We start from the raw sequence: 17,135 nt of genomic DNA, 5'->3' as shown, positions 1-17,135 counted from the left end.
AGCCCACTTCCATCTGACAGGGTATGTCAGTACACAGAATTGTCGAATACGGGCAACGGAAAATCCACGGACGAGTCAACCAGTACCACTTCATACTGAAAAGGTCACAGTGCGCTGCGGGTTTAGGGCATCATTTATCACAGGACCATATTTTTTCAAAGAGACAGGTGCTTGCAGTCCTGTTACCTGCAACGTCACTGGTAAGCGCTAAGAGTGTCTTTTGCGCGACCGTGTCATTCTAGCTCTCTAACAGCGTGGATATGTGGATGGGATCATTTTTATGCAAGATGGAGCACCTCCGCACATTGAAAATCCAGTTAAGCAGCTGCTGAAGCGCCATTTAGGAAATGCTAGAAATATCAGCCGCCATTTCCCTACAGCCTGGCCGTCCCGATCACCTGATCATAATCCTTGCTGTGGGGCTATGTGAAAGATGTTGTGTTCAGTGCTCCGATTGCAAACTTAGCTGCATTGAAGACAGGCATTGCGCAACACGTTCTGAACGCGACCCCGGAAACTCTTCGATCAGTTGTGGAACATGCTGTTTCTCAATTTCAACTTGTTGTAGGAAACGGTGGACAGCATACTGAACATGTTTTGCGCCAGTCAGGTGGAAATTAATAATTTGATTTGATTTTGATTGATGCTTTTTATGCGGTTTATTGCCTCAGGACAATTAAAAACTGATTTCCCCATCCGATGTGATATGACCTTGCCGTCATCTATTGCTACAGCGAGCGCCATCTATTGCTACATTTTGTAACTATTTATTTTTATTCTGTCATACGCGGGTTGGGTTGTTTGGGGGAAGAGACCAAACTGCGAGGTCATCGGTCTCATCGGATTAGGGAAGGATGGGGAAGGAAGTCGGCCTTTCCCTTTCCAAGGAACCATCACGGTATTTGCCTGGAGCGATTTAGGGAAATCACGAAAAACCTAAATCAGGATGGCCGGACGCGGGATTGAATCGTCGTCCTCCCGAATTCTGTCATACATTTTTCCCCTCTCCGATAATATTCCGTTGCAACTTGACGTAATTCTGACCAGTGGCGTTATTTCTACAGAGGTTTGAAAGTTAAACTTTAATTATAATCACCCTGTATTTCAGCCAGCAAGTGGGTATATTACAGCATGAAGAAGCAGTCGTTGCAGATCTGAGACGCAGAAGAGTCCAGATGAACCCGTTGTGCAACTTTTGGGTCTAAGCTAACAAACCTTGGACTTTGTTTTTTCTTTTTTTTTTTAAATAAGCTGTGTGGTTTGGATTTAGTTGAAGTTAGCATTGGCTTCATGCTTGATCATGACACTGCGCTTACTGTAGTTAAAGGAATTCATATAAAATTATTGGTTTTTTAATACCATGGCATGTAGCACATATACATTGTCACTTTAGCGGTGGTGGTAGCAAGGAAACCGAGAGGCGAGTAAGATTAAGCTTTCATCTGGCAATACCCGCCAATATTTCGTGTGAGACACCACGGTAACTTTTCATTGTCTAAGGGAGTTGGGACGATAGAAAAATAAAAATATTCGAGTACACTCATCAAGAAATAGTTTTATTTGGATTGTCAGAGTAGCAGGGAGACGGCCATCACTAGACGAAAATAGCAGGGGCGGCGTGGTACGCTGCAGCAACTGCAGGGGCGGCGGCGACAACGGGGGCGGCGGCGGCCACGGCGAGTCCGTTGAAGTTCTGAGCGATGTACTGCGAGCTGTGCGCCGTAACGACAGCCGGCGCGGGGGCGGCGTAGGACACGGGGGCGGCCGCCACCAGGGGGGCGGAGTAGGCCAAGGGGGCGAGGCCCGCCTTGGGGGCGGCACTCACGCAGCAGGCGGCCAAAGCCAGCACCAGAGCAATCTGTAGGACAGGAAAAGTGTTGAGCTTCCGAGTCTGATTACATACTGAAGTAAACTATCTATAGGATAGGTAACAGACAGTTGACTTGCAAGAGTTAGTGAAGTAGTGACCCCACACTGTGTAATCGCCAATGTCCATTGAATGAAGTTCTTCGCTGTTACAAGCTCTTGGCGTCTGGAGCCATGTCACAATTCTTAGTGTAAGAGTCTTTCACTTGTTAGTAACATGTTGTACATAAATGTGTTGTATGAAAGGTTGTAAAGATTAGTGCCGACATACAGGGTGATTCAGACGTCTCTACCGATTGGTTGTATGCAACTTGCACTATGTTTGTATCAGGAACACTATCCAGACGGGCGACAGCCATGTAATCCATGTAGGTTTCCTCTCAGAACTTTGGGTGACTGTAAGAAACTGGGATCATACTCCAAAATTCAGAAGCGAGGATTGGCGATGAATTACACAGTAATTTTGCAGCAAGACATACCTTACTTCTACCACACTTAACTAAGTATTTTTTGTCTTGCTTTCTGTAATTACCAGTGTCGTTATATAGATTTAGGATAACTCTTTAAGTTTGCTCCACTTATAACATTTAGCATTTCGTAAAAGGTTCTGAAACGTTGACTTACAAAATGTGTTTCACCATTGGAAACAACGATTAACTGGCAATATCAACATGGGAAGCATGGACGTAACAATTTCCCAGTAAGAACCTGTGAATAATTTGTGAAATATTAAGTATTATAATGAACTTAGAGACATTAGGAAGCGGTATGACTACGCTGCTTGTTACACAAAGAGAGATTGGAGACGCTTCGATAAGTACACTTTGGTCTAAAAATACCGTGCAACTCATGGCCAAGCCTCTCATGTGTTTTCTACAGTATGATTCCGTTTGCTAAAGGCCGTACAAAGCTCTGAGAGGGAACTTATATCGATTATATGGCTGTCGCCAGTCTGGATAGCATTCCTTACTTCTGTAATGCCATGAAATGTACCACATGCTTGGGTATGTAAACGATTGGCGTTTCAGTGCAACTATACACAATGGGTAAGAGTAACGTTATCTAAATTTTGTATGTGAAGAAAGACTCCGGCGTAAATGCATCCCTCAGAAATCGTATTTGAATGTTGGTTGCTTGTTACAAGATTGTGTTATGCCCCGTGTAAGCAGGAGAAGCGTGTATCAGCACGTATGTGTATCAGCAGGTACTGGAAACTAACAATTGCAGGATCGTGGTCTCTCGAGACGGAGGTTTATCGTTGTGTGGTGCTGCTGCTCACGTAGCTGGGATCCGCCAGCTGTCATGCGAGAAACGAATCAGTGGGGTCAGGAGACCGTACTTAAAGCCATGTAGGATCTCGATATCGCTGCGTTCCTAGCGCCGAAGGAGACAGCCATATTATTCGCTTGTCGCTTAGTATAGCCAAGTCATTTGCCTTGAGTTGGGAAATGGGCCTGTTTTACAGGAAGAAACGAGTCCTGCAAACTGTACGACGAAGGATGGAGCACCACGGACTGTCAGTATCATGACTCCGCTGCAGAGAAATCGTGCAACCATCGGCAAAGGTGGACACAAAGAGTTGTACCACGTGGTATTTTTAGGCTAGTCCCGGTTCTGTGTACAGCAACATCATGGATGTACCCATGTGTGAAGAATGAACTCTACCAGATTGCATTCGTCACTGTGGTACAAGCCCAGTATCTGATGTAATGGCATATCATCTTCTGTTCGCTTTGCATGCCGTCTGTACTGCGGATGCTGCATTTCTGGCATCGTGCCTTGTGATTCTTGAAGTTTTCCCGGCGTACTGAATATTGTATGAGGTTTTGATATTGCAGCCGGATCATGTTGTAGGCGTGTTTCATGGTAGGGTCGATGACGAACAACTTATTACTTCAAACATACTATCTGCCGTTGCTTTATGGAGTAAGTAATGTGGAGGTATTGAATAGAATTGAGGAGAAGAGGAGTTTGTGGCACAACTTGACTAGAAGAAGGGATCGGTTGGTAGGACATGTTCTGTGAGGCATCAAGGGATCACCAAATTGGTACTGGAGGGCAGCGTGGAGGGTAAAAATCGTATAGGGAGACCAAGGGATGAATACACTAAGCAGATTCAGAAGGATGTAGGCTGCAGTAGGTACTGGGAGATGAAGAAGCCTGCACAGGCTAGAGTAGCATTGAAAGCTGCATCAAACCAGTCTCAGGACTGAAGACAACAACAACAACAACAATTTGAGTGTATTATATTATGTGTGTTTCGTTATTTTGTCATTTTAATTTTTTTGTACGGTGCCTTTTGATATTTCAGGTGTCGCATTTCAGTGAATATTAAGTGTACTATATTCACATATAAGTTACGTACATAAAACAATGCCACGTATTCGTGGACGAGAAGTAAATATTGGTCGACGGACTCGGAATTCACAATTAGTCCAAAACCGTCGGTTAAATAGATCGGCAGAGGATCAGCTAACGTACAATGAAAATTTAAGAAATCAGGCTGCAATCAGACGTGCTATTGAAAGTCAAGAGCAACGAAACGAACGATTTCGAGTTAATGCATTGAGATAAGGACTGGCCCGTCAACGAGTCACCGACACATTCAGAACACGTGAACAACAGAGTTTGCAAGTGCATCGCGCATTGACACGTGCATCAATTCTTCGTCTTGCGTTTGAATATCAGTCGGACATCGCCTGTTCGTCACATTCACAAATTGTAATCGGTGCTATGAACAAACAATGCCAACACTGTCAAGCACTCAAATACAAAGGTGAATCCGCCAGTTTCTGCTGCGCGTCTGGAAAAGTATTATTGCCACCACTGAATTCGCCGCCAGAACTATGGAAAACATTATTGGTTGGAGCTACATCTCAATCTACATTGTTTTTGCGTAAAATTCGCAAATTCAATTCGTGCTTTCAAATGACATCATTTGTAGGAACAAAAATCGTTCAGAATGAGGATGGTCGCAATTTTCAATCAACGTTTAAGTTCAGGGCCAAGTGTATAATCAAATTGTTTCTTTAAAGTCGATGCCTGATACCGATTCAAAATTTCTGCAAACGACAACCATATCGAGCAGATGGAGGAGCGAGAAATTATGGGTATTTTAGAAAAGTAATGAATGACGCTATACCCTGTATGAACCTGAAGGAAAAGTCTGGGTTTGGCGAATTTGTGGAGAACGTTTCCTCCCGTCATGCGGAGTGCCAACACTCAAGTGTGCAGGAGGCGGTAATTCGGTTTGGGGTGTTTCTCGTGGTTAGAGTGTGAGCCCCTTACTGCGCTTAAGAAAAAACTAAACGCGTAACGACATGAATACGTTTTACAGCACTGTTTACTGTATATAGTAGAGAAACAGTTCGGAGACGACGATTGTGGCAGCGTGACACTGCATCCTGTGACAAAGCAGCATCTGGACTGTACTGCCCAGAGTCACGACGTGACTCCAGTGGAACGCCGCTGGGATGACTTAGAAAGTCGACATCGCTCCAGACACGCGGCGCCCACGTTTTCTGGTTTCGGTTCTTGGGAAAGAATTTATTACTATTCCGCCACAGACGTTCAGACAGCTCATTGAAAAACTCTCCTGCGGAGTTAAAGCCATCATGAAGGCAAATGGTGGGGACACCCCATATAAATATCCACTAATATGTGTTCGGGTACTTTTGATCAGATAATGTATGCCAGAGACAGCCACGGTGTGCCAAACTTCACGTGTGCAGTTTTGCATCCCACCTGGTAGGGGACACGTGGGTCTGCTCCTGTAAACTGAAAGGTAGGCCGGATGTAGGAAGTGAATAGGAGCAGGAAAAGGAGAAGTACTGCGGTACTGCATATAAGTGAAAACTGTTTTACTGTTTTTCTTTCCTTCATTCACATTTCCATTCCCAATCAGGGGCGGGCTGGCAGCAGCATAAGGGCTGCTCTTCAGCCAAGAGACATAAATAGACAGGAAGACATTTAAAAACAATATAATGGAGATATGGCGGAATAACAGCCACATTACGGGTGGCGTAGCAAGGAACTGTCATGGACAATAAACAGGTCGAGCACACAATTAAAACCCACATCACTAGATGACACTGGAGAACAGCACCAAAACAACACTAATGGAGCACACTGATACCGAAAAAAAACCTGGGAGGATCTGCATGGGAGGGGGGGACAAGGGAAATGGGAAGAAGGGGAAGGAGACGAGGAGGAGGGGAAAGAGATGGGGATGAGGTGGGGGCGCGCCGAAGAAGGGCCGGGAAGGGAAGGGACGGGAGAGATGAACAGCCGAGGAGGGGGTGCAGGGATTCAGGGAAGGAAGGAGGAAAATCCGCTCTGGGAGAAGGAAGAGTGAGGAAAAAGGGGGCCCTGGAGAGTCGGGGGGGGGGGGTGGGGGGGAGGGAAACAAGGCCAGGTTATAGTTGAAAGGAAGGGTGCATGTCATGGTGAAGTTCATCATCCGGGAGGGGGAGGCGCTGGAAATTGCCCTGATGAAGGAGATGGAGGGAGTGGTGGTGGAGAGAGGGAGGGATACAGCGATAGAGGCGCGGAAACGGGCGAGGGGTGGAGAGGATCTCTTTTACTGGTGTATGAACATGTACAAATAATATTACTTAACTTTGGCTGAGATGAGCACGTAGGTGCGAAGCTGCACAGGCATCAACGCTAGCGGCTACTAGTAGTTGGACAAACTATTATTGAAGTAACTGAAGTAGCAAAGTCTGTAATGGCTAGCCCCCTGTGAAGTAGAAACTAGGTTGCTTGGTCGTCGGCTCGGAATCAAATGGGCTGAATCTGGAGCAGCGCTCGTAGAGCTGCACAGCGCCGGCTAGAGAGTGCTGTTGTCTATGTCGGTGTCGTAGTGCCAACCTAAGAACTTGCACCTATGCCGTGGCATCGTAGCTATCGATACCACATGCAGTGTGTACACGTCAAGACCCAGCATGCCACTCGGCTTTGCTCTGTCCTTATCTGAAGGCCCCGGAACAGGGCGATATTTCATTTAACACTGTGGTGCGGCATTTGTCGGATGGCACAACTCTCTGAGATCGGCAGTATCGTGCTTTCAGCGCTGTTCACCCTCCACACCACGAACAAATAGAGCGCTGATCATCCTCCATTCGTGGTATGGAGTACGCTCACAGGTCAAGTGGCTGTTTGCCCAAAAGAGGCGGTCTAGCGATCTATCGTCACAGTCGTTTAAAAAGAATGAGTATGACACAACAGATGGCTGAGAGTTCTCAGTTCACATAAGCGATGGGTACTGCATATGTGCTATGATACGACTTTACACTACCAAGCAGAAAGAATTTCAAGATTTAGTTGAAAATGGAATAGCAAAACATGACAACGATCTACGGACGGGATTCATTATTCTCTGCGTCAAGAAAGAGTTTTTGCTAAATTCTCAGCCATATACCACGTGAACACTGATGTTACTAACAGCTAAATTTCTGAAGTCGTACCCATTACTACATTGGCAGTTGCAACAGTTTTCAATGGAACTGAACTAAGAGTATGGGGATTTCGTATATTACTGCAAATTACGTTGGCTAAGTCAGGGAGCTTGTGTGGTACAATTTTTCGATTTAAAACTCGCTATTGTTGAATTTATGAAGGAAAAAGGAGTGCGTGAACGAAAATTACAACATCCGAAATGGATTGCAGATTTCGCATTTCAATTTGACTTCACTGCACACTGCCCACAGTAGGACACTGCAAGCAACTTTCTCGTTTTATGGGGATGCATTTAAAAAGAAATTCTGAAAAATGCAGTCCAGTTCCCTAACCTCACTGGCGTTAAAGAAAACTCGAGGTTTGAAGAATTCATTGTGAAACTGAAACAGCTACAAGGATGGTTTTATAATGGTATAGAGGACACTGTCACTCTTACATCTGTTTTAGAGCTATTTTGGAGACCATTTCCAATTTCAGGTGAAAACGCCCCTGTGCATGAGCAGATGTAACTAACTCACCTGTAAAGTAATTTCAGTTTTAATGACAAATCGTTTTACGTTAAAACTGTCCAAGTCGTCTACATTACTATGCTCGGGTAGAGTTGTAAAAGTGCTACAATTTTGACATCGACATATTTGTGTAAAAGACCTTATTTCGATTATGAAATTAATGAAGTCGCGGTTACGTGGCGCCTTGAGTGAAAAACTCTGTGAAATTATCGATGTCCGTTCGTATGCCAGCAGTTTATCGCAAAAATAATTAAACTGGAAAATTTGTTTCGTCTGTGAACTATGTTGTTGAGAAATTTGAAATATAAAGCCAAATCATATGCTGAGCTACTGCACTGCCTTTTAAATGAGGCGCGTTAGTAGTTTTTTGCTCTTACCCGTCCTCTAGCTCAGAGAGAATGCTCTAGCAGTGGAGTAAATGTGCAGTGCTGCTGATCCCTTTGAAACTCGTGCTCGGGAACAGTTCGCGACACGAAATCTTGGCCACCCCTAATGTACGTGCTGCTAAGAGCAATGGCTTAGTGCGAGATAACCGATCCCAAACGTTTATTGTGTGCAGTTCCCTCCGCTGTTTTTTAAGTGAAACTGGTTGAGATGGACGGACATTCACTGACAGCGCCATTTCCTAACGGTTGTCAATGACAATGTGTGACTCTCGTCTTCTTCAGATTCTGCCGTTTAGCACCTTTTTATAATCACTGTTGAAGCACCGTGTTAACAGGCTGTGAGTTGTACACCTTCTCTCGCAGAAACGTTGGGCAGTCTACGCTGTTACACCAAGTAATCAGGCAGTTTCCGTTACAATGAGTCAACGACTGACACAATAACATCAGCAGCGGAGGACTAAATAACCCACTGTTAGCCGTCGGACATTGTATACAATGATCCAAGGTGATATCTTGTAAGAGGCGACTAATATTTTGTCTGGTGAACTTACGTGTTTATTCGACATACTTACTTTATGTTTGACAGAATCTGTGGTAAAATGGTGGCTGAGTAATGCCACTGTAAGGCAGGCAGGAAAGAGAACATCGCCTGGAACGTCAATTCAAATCTGTCTGCTGTATATTAATTCCCGCCCACGTAGAGCTGTTATGTTGGACGAGAAACCGCAACATGAGTGTGTGAAATGTACAGGGTGATCAGAAGCAGTCTGAAAAGCTCGTAAGGGTGTTGCAGGCGATGCTGTGCTGAGAAATAACTGTTAAGAAAAAAATTCGATACGGTGCGCCATTTCAAAGTTATTTGGTATTGGAGTTAACCAATCAGGTCGTCGTACGCGGTAATTCAGTCAGCCTACCAGAGGCGCTGTTGCCAGACATATTCTTCGTTTAGTTCCTCAAAGATTCAAGGAAACAATACAAAAATTAAACAATAGACAGCAACAGGGATCGAACTCTAGCCAATAGCTCAGGAGCCTTGTGCGCCACCACCTGTACTGTAGCAAAACTGGCTTTACTGGTATCAACTTGTGTAGTGGACTTCTATCTGCTAGTCACGCGATCACCTTACAAAATCGTATTGACTCAATCGGTCGTTGTCGGAAGTATTCGTTTAGCTGCGAATGTACGCGGAACGAGATGTGCTGGTACAAGGACGGAGATAGGCGTTGCACGCTTCCACAGCAGTAAACGTAGTGGTACCATGGCTAGTCATCGGTATTCCTTCGGCAATTATGCCGATATGCATTTACCACACGGCACTGGGGGCCACATTCATTGGTGACACGCACAGTTTACAACGCAAGATTTCCAAACCGCGTTACTTCACGTGTGAATGCGTTTGTATCCGGAGTAAGTAATGTTAAACCGATGTTCTTAAATTATGCCTCACTCTAAACATGTTAAAATGTGTCAGTCTGTTCGTCGCTACAGGTTGCACACACTTACGTGCTGGACTTGCTACACGACAAAAATCTATTTCCGCGTCATCTACAGAAAGCGTAAGATTTGGTGGAAGAGGACTGTCATTATCGAAATCAATATTCCACGTGGTACTTACATCAGTACATCGAAATTCCACATTTAGAGAGGAGAGTGTAGTTAACAGATTGGGCAAGTACCATCAGAGAAGGGCCATTCAAGTCTAGAAACAGCCACCGGAACGACGTAAATACGTGTTTCACTTTGTGAACTGATATCGGAATAAGTGTGGCCCAGATGTGCAGGTATTTGAGGCCAGTCCTACTTCCTCCCAGTTTAAACGGATGGACGTATTTAGCGTTCCGTGAAAACGTACTTCCGTTGTAATATGCTTAAGACGTTTCTCTGGCGGTCGGTCAGGTAATATGGTACCAACAGGGCGGCTCGCTGTTGCAGTACGGAGCATTTAGATGTGTTGCATCCGTAGAGGTGGATTGGCCAAAGTGTTCCAATTCTCTGGCCAGCTCGTTCGCTGGATGTTACACCTTTAGATTCTCGTCTCTGAAGAAAATTGTCTACGTGCCTCCAATAGACACCTTCGAACAGCTTCTTGGGTGGATAATTTTAGCCTTTGGGAAACCACTGATTTCAAGTAACTGGCAGACTCCATGACGCAGCGTTGCAATGCGTGCATTCATATTGGAGGAGGACACTTCGAGCAGCTGTTCCGAATAATTATTGTTTCTTTTCGCTCATGATTCTTTTTTTTTTGTTACATGAACTACTTGAGAAAAATCATTTATTGCTGCATCGTTCTCATTATTTATCCCTGTTTTTGTTACATTTCTGGCTGTTGAGAGGTCTGCTTGCATGGTATGCTTGTTTTGAAACCATGGGAATTTAACGTGACACGTTAGTGCCTCAAACACAGCAGTAGTGCATAGAGTAGTTGTAAAGGGGTAGTGTTAACGTGCAGGATGTTGTGAGTTCGGATCTCCTTGGAAGATTTGACGTTTATTTTTTTTTAAATCGTTATCCAAATTAATTTAATCACCATATTTATTCAATTAAGTGGCTCAAATGTAATTTTTTTAAAATTTATATTCCTCTTTCACGTCATTGTTATCATCATACGAACTTTCTCATTAGTTGACATTATTACTTTTAAACTTCTCTGTGGAATCGTTTCATAAGATGCTTTTCTCAGTGGATTCTGTGCATCGTATTCTGTCCACCGCCTGATTACGGTTTAATTTATTAACTCTCCCAGAAAGGCTGAGCAATCAAAATAAAGCTTTTTAAATGACCTTATGTTCGACTTTTTTATGTTACATAGGAAATCATGACCTGTATTTATTACGTTTTTCCTTCACCCTACCTTATTTGTGCGTGAATGTGACTGAATGAGTGTTTTTACGTGTGGCTTTGAGTTGCTTTTGTGGGCGACGCTGAGTTGGTTGGCATCTGCTAGGAGCAGGCGATGTTTGCTTCTCGTTTGGAGGGTAGCACAGAATGACCAAATTTGGATCCCAGTACCTAGACATAGAGGTTCACCCCTTTTAGTCTGACGTTGGTTTGTCTACCCCTCTGGTAGCTTCCGTTGCACCGGTAGTTAGGCGAAGCCCGGTGGACAAAGGACACTCTGCAGCTAGCGGTTGATCAGTACAGTTCGTAGCTCGTAGAGAAGGTTTTCTGCTGATAGGAAGTAGGTGGAATTAGACCTTACCTATGTTAAACTCATGGGATATTTAAGTACTTCATCTTAACTGAAGCGTGTGTAGTTATGTATTTTCGGAATGTGGCATAATTATTTTGTTTAAAAAAATCGGCGAAGATGGTGGTTGAAATTAAAAGTGTGGAAGTTGCTTTCTTCCTTTCGATCACGGCGTGGAATTTCTAGCAATGTATATGTTTAAAAAAGCTAGTCAGTATAACTTCGGGTGAACGTGAGAATAATATTGTTTTCGAGCGAGTGCGACTTTTATTGTTCTTATTTTCTATGTTTTAGTGGAATCAGCTATTGTCTCTTTGTGTTCGTCTCGTACCTCGTGTTTGGTAACCGATGATCCTTCTGGTCTACAACTGCACTGCAATAGGTTTTCAAATTACCAGTTTAGTTGCTTCGTGTGTTATAATTTCAGTAAAATATCAGTTTTTCGTGCGCATAGAGGAAATATTTGTATCGGTTTGTTTCTGAACGGACCACGTGAAAGTTGAAACGGTTGGGGGGGGGGGGGGGGGGGGTTCTGCCTTGCCGAGTTAATTTTCTTTCGTGGTAGCAAAATCATTGTGGAATTGCACCATTAAAATTTCTTGCATTTGTGCTTGGTTTAATGTCTAATTTCTGAACAGTTAACTCGTGATCAAGTTTACCACGTGCTGAAGTTTGGCCGTACGTAAGCGGCAGGCGCGCTTTCCATGTCGTATATCTACTCTGCAAAACCTTGCGAATCGGATAAACCTCTTTCCAAGCCATTGCATGAGTTTAATGGTAATATGGATCTCTCTGAACTATTTCTGTCGTGGGTATGTAGATGGAATGATTGAATTACTGTATTCCACTTCCATCTTGTGTGTTTTTCCTTTTTCATTGGGCTATCCTACCATTTTTGCGAATTATTTAGTTAAATTTTTTTATTCAGGCACCTTTCATGTGTTTTCATAAGCTGTTAATCAAAATTTAGTCAGGAAATAAATGTGCTACGTAAAATATAAATTCAGCATCCTTTATCTTTCTCATTGATGCCACTTTTCAAATTAAGATTCTATTTCCTGATCTTTTTTTTAAAGTTAATCTGTTTGCTTGTGATGTACAAAAATGGGAGGAAAAATCAAAGTGAACGGTGTACTGTCTCAAAATTAAGGAATTCACATTTAATTAAACAAGCTCATTGACGCACGACATACAATGCTGTTCGTCTTGTTAGTTTCTTTAAAAAAATTGCATTCTTATAATTGAATTCTTAATTTAATTAAATTGATAATTTCCAATTCAGTCTTTTCTTAATTGTTAGGAAGGGCTTGGGCTGGTGGTGACCCCGTAATTTTTAAATTTATAGTTGTCCTTGTGAAGTGGCTTAATCAGAAATTGCGCACAAGAGTTGCATCTCCATTATTCTTGATACGTAACGTATGTCGAGCCTTGGCTAGGACCCCTTCACAGTTCTACATACATACTTTACAACTACATATCACTTTCTCTTTCGTATGTGATCTTTGTTTACGTGATTTCTATTATTTTTTAGTATCACTCTCTATTTCACCTTACCCGTTTCAACATCTTGTGCTTTTGTACATGCGATTGCATGCATTATATCTATGCCTCATTGTGTTTGAGTTTCGGTTTTACTTATAATCCCTTCTTTCGTTTACATGTTCTTCTGCGTTATTTCATAGCGCAACAACATATTATTTTTCATATGTTTGTATGATGATTACCGTCTACAACATCCACATCTTGTAATGAAAAATTCATTTTTGACACCATTACATAATCAGTATAATTAGATTATTTCATATCTTGATTTTTAACCGATAGATCGTCAATTTCAAGATTTTCGATATCGCGATAGACGAACAAAAATAATCCAAATCACTTGCGCAAAGATTACAACAGATAAAAATGTAATAGGAAGAAAAAATTAAGACAAATGAGAAGTTAGTATGACGATTAGCATGACTTTACAGATAAGTAGAGTTAAAAACATAACATTTAAAGCGAGTAATTGTAAAGAAAAGTGAAAAAGGTCATTTCAGTAACGAATTACAGATAATGATTTCGAATCAACCAATGAGATTCGAGCTCCAAACATTCACCAGATTACAAATGACGCTGAACCACCATTCCACACCACAATTCTCTTCAATATTGTTCTTTTTTAGAAATTTATGCAAAATTCAGATTTTTTTCGTCGATTACTCTCAACCAAGGACCCGCCAGGGTGAATTACTGCGGGTTCGCTCCTCGCTATCGGGTTTTTCTATCGGTTTTGGCTAACCAAACGAAGAATAACACATTTGGAAACATCACCGACGTGTCGTACTTTCTTTCTTAACATTTATTTCTCAGTACAACCTCCACTGCAACGACCTTACAAGCTTTTCAGGCTGTTTGTGACCACTCTACATATTATTTCTTATTCTTTCGTGTATTCTCTGTAATTAACAGAAGCAAAGTATGAGAAGGCATATCCGAGACGGATGTAGTGACATTAATTACTGAAAGAACCAATAGAGCAGAAGTGAAAGTGGTGATTGGAAAAACACATCATCAATACAGTGACAAGTACATTTAATTTGACTTGAGTAATATTTAAAATTTCTGGGGGTTCTATTCAAAATATACAATCTATGTAGAATTGGAAAACATAACAGACAGCATATTCACCGCAAATGACTAGTCCTATTTACAAACTGGACGACTTATAACTTTCTGAGCTGCACAGACCTAAAGTGAAAAAAGTCTTGGGATAGTGATATGCACATGGTATTGCATACAAAAGGTATAAAAGGACAGTTAACCGGCGGAGCTGTCATTTGTACTCAGGTGATTCAAGTGAAAAATCTCCGACGTTATTATGGCAGCGCGGCGGGAGTTAACACTTTGAACAAGGAATGGTAGTTGAAGCCAGGCACATGGGACATTTCATTTCGGAAATTGTTAGGAAATCGGTATTCCGACATCCATAGCGTCGACAGTGTGCCGAGAATACCACATTTCAGACGTTACGTCTCACCGCGGACAATGAGTAGCCGATGGCCTTCACGTAACGATCGAGAGCATCGACGTTTGTGTGGAGGCAGACAGGCAGCACTGCGTGAACTGAAACTTCCCAGCAGATTAAATCTGTGTGCCGGACCGAGACTCGAACTCGAGACCTTTACCTTTCGTGGACAAGTGCTCTACCAACTGAACCACCCAAGCAAAGGCAGAGCACTTGCCCACGAAAGGCAAAGGTCTAGATTCTCGGTGCGGCACACAGTTTTAATCTGCCAGAAAGTTTCATATCAGCGCACACTCCGCTGCAGAGTGAAAATTTCACTCTGGAAACATCCCCGAGGCCTTGGCTAAGCCATGTCTCCGCAATATCCTTTCCTCCAGAACTGCTAGTTCTGCAAGGTTTACAGGAGAGCTTTTGTGAATTTTGGAAGGTACGAGACGAGGTACTGGCAGAACTGAAGCTGTGAGGACGGGTTGTTAGTCGTGCTTGAATAGCTCAGTTGGTAGAGCACTTGCCCGCAAAAAACAAAGGTCCCGAGTCCGAGTCTCTGTCCGGCACACAGTTTTAATCTGCCAGGAAGTTTCAAATCAGCGCACTCTCCGATGCCGAGCCAAAATTTCATACTGTGTGAACTAACTGCAGAAATGAAAGAGGGACATACGATTAACGTATCCGTTAGGACGATGCGGCGAAATTTGGCGTTAATGGACCACGGCAGCAGACGACTGACGTGAGTGCCTTTGTTAACAACATGACATCGCCTGCAGCACTTCTACAACGCTCGTGACCCTATCAGTTGGACCCTAGACGACTGGAAAACCGTACTTTGGTCAGATGAGCCCCGATTTCAGCTGGTAAGAAAAATGGCTCTGAGCACTATGGGACTCAACATCTTAGGTCATAAGTCCCCTAGAACTAAGAACTACTTAAACCTAACTAACCTAAGGACATCACACACACCCATGCCCGAGGCAGGATTCGAACCTGCGACCGTAGCAGTCCCGCGGTTCCGGACTGCAGCGCCAGAACCGCTAGACCACCGCGGCCGGCAGCTGGTAAGAGCTGATGGTAGAGGCCATAATGTCATGGATCCACATTGCCAAAAAGTCATTGTGCAGGCGATTGGTGGCTCCATAAAGATGTGGGCTACATTTACACGGAATGGGCTGGGCGCTCTGGTCCATCTGAACCGATAACAATGGATCAAGGCTGCACTGTTACCAAATGTATTCAAGAAGACGGATTCAAAATTGCGGCCGTAGATGTGGCAATGTTGCACTGATCTCAAGGTGGAAAATTCAAATTTTGGTGAGAACACAGGGCAATTGGGCTACCTCCACTAGCCTATCTCTCTCCACCCTGCACCCCATTCCTATGATGTCACCAACCCAAACCACCAGCCCCACTTTCTGCCACCCCCAACTCCGGTTCATTTTGCTGCCAACAGATTTCATTAAAACGACTTCAACGCCAGGGAATTAGGACCATGTGGTTAGTGGGTATTCTAGTTAAAACGATTGTTATTTCAGTGATTTACTAGCTATATGTTTTTTTTTTTGTTAAATGATTGCTGTGCGTGTATTGTGATACGTAATTTAAAAGCCAGTGTATCCTCGTAATGCGCGAAGTATCGTTTTCTTAGCTTGTGTTTAGCTTCCATTTGTATGTTCTTTCGTTAAAACGGTTTCTGTATTTTTCAATTTCTGGTTCTTTTATTATAGTCTATGTGCACAAAATGCAGCAGGATTTGTTACAACACCTGGAGGTTGGCATATGACCTCTATTTCAGCCCCCTCAGATCGCGGAAAATCCTTCAGGTCTTATTCCACTAGCAGAGCAAATATGCAAGTACATGATTTTGAGCGATGGCGCACAATTCTGCCCGTTTAACAACATTGGCAGTCTTTAACTTTCATATTTGAGGACATGATCTTGGTGTTCCCCAGTATTGCATTTGCTATGTGTGCTTAATGACTTTTTCTACGTGAGGATGCTGAGGGCAGAATGTTCTTGTAACTGCATGTGTAACCTGTAGAGAGCTTGTACCCCAGGTTGCTGTAGTGAAGGCAGTCAAGAACAAGGAGCAAGATGAATTGGGGGCCATAAGTGCTGAGTGTAGTGAACTGGCCACGTGAGTGATTCTGGGAAACACTCTTAAGTTGTTGTTACCTGCAGAGGGACTTCTGGCCGAAGCTCTCTCCAATTTTCCACTTGGGGTCAGACAGAAGAAGTCCAGTTCGTAAGACACTTTACCTGGGCCAGGCACCAGTCCATCACGGACAGATGGCTGAAAGTTAGTGCAGGAAGTCATTTATGAGAGACTGCTGTGAACTCAGTTTTTGTACAAATGGTGGGAAGGTCATCAAACTCCAAGCATTTTCATTTCAGAAGCTGGGACGATATGGGCATAGCAGCTGGTGTTCGTGGCTAGTTTAGATAGGATTGTAGCTCTCTCTGATGCCAGGAAGCCGCCATCCCTTTTCAGGGAGCAACAAAAAAACGTATTTCATGGGAATGACTATCTGGGAAGCTTAACAGGCTTCTTTCAGAAACTGAAAATGGTTCATCTAAAAATATTGGATCACTCTATAAATGGGTGTGGTCCCGTCTGAGTAGACGTTTTCTTGCTATCCTTAACATACATCCTTACCGTTAGAACGACGCCTCCCTAGTCTAAAATCCTCCGTTTTCAGACAAGAGAGATTTGAAGTCGTTGATTG

At 43.3% G+C, this 17,135-nt stretch overlaps 1 protein-coding gene across 1 annotated transcript; it reads right to left on the bottom strand.

Annotated features, from left to right (window-relative positions):
- Positions 1-1,547: 1,547 nt before the first annotated feature.
- Positions 1,548-15,848, bottom strand: LOC126176391 (cuticle protein 16.5-like). The gene is made up of 2 exons (XM_049923548.1): positions 15,804-15,848; positions 1,548-1,858 (listed from the first exon to the last, which is right to left on the bottom strand). The coding sequence occupies exons 1-2, from the start codon at positions 15,846-15,848 to the stop codon at positions 1,595-1,597; spliced, it is 309 nt and encodes a 102-aa protein (XP_049779505.1). The 3' UTR covers positions 1,548-1,594.
- Between the last annotated feature and the right edge of the window lie 1,287 nt (positions 15,849-17,135).

This window comes from Schistocerca cancellata, chromosome 3, assembly GCF_023864275.1.
Source record: "Schistocerca cancellata isolate TAMUIC-IGC-003103 chromosome 3, iqSchCanc2.1, whole genome shotgun sequence".
Classification (NCBI taxonomy): domain Eukaryota; kingdom Metazoa; phylum Arthropoda; class Insecta; order Orthoptera; family Acrididae; genus Schistocerca; species Schistocerca cancellata.
This window is presented reverse-complemented; position numbering and strand designations above follow the sequence as displayed.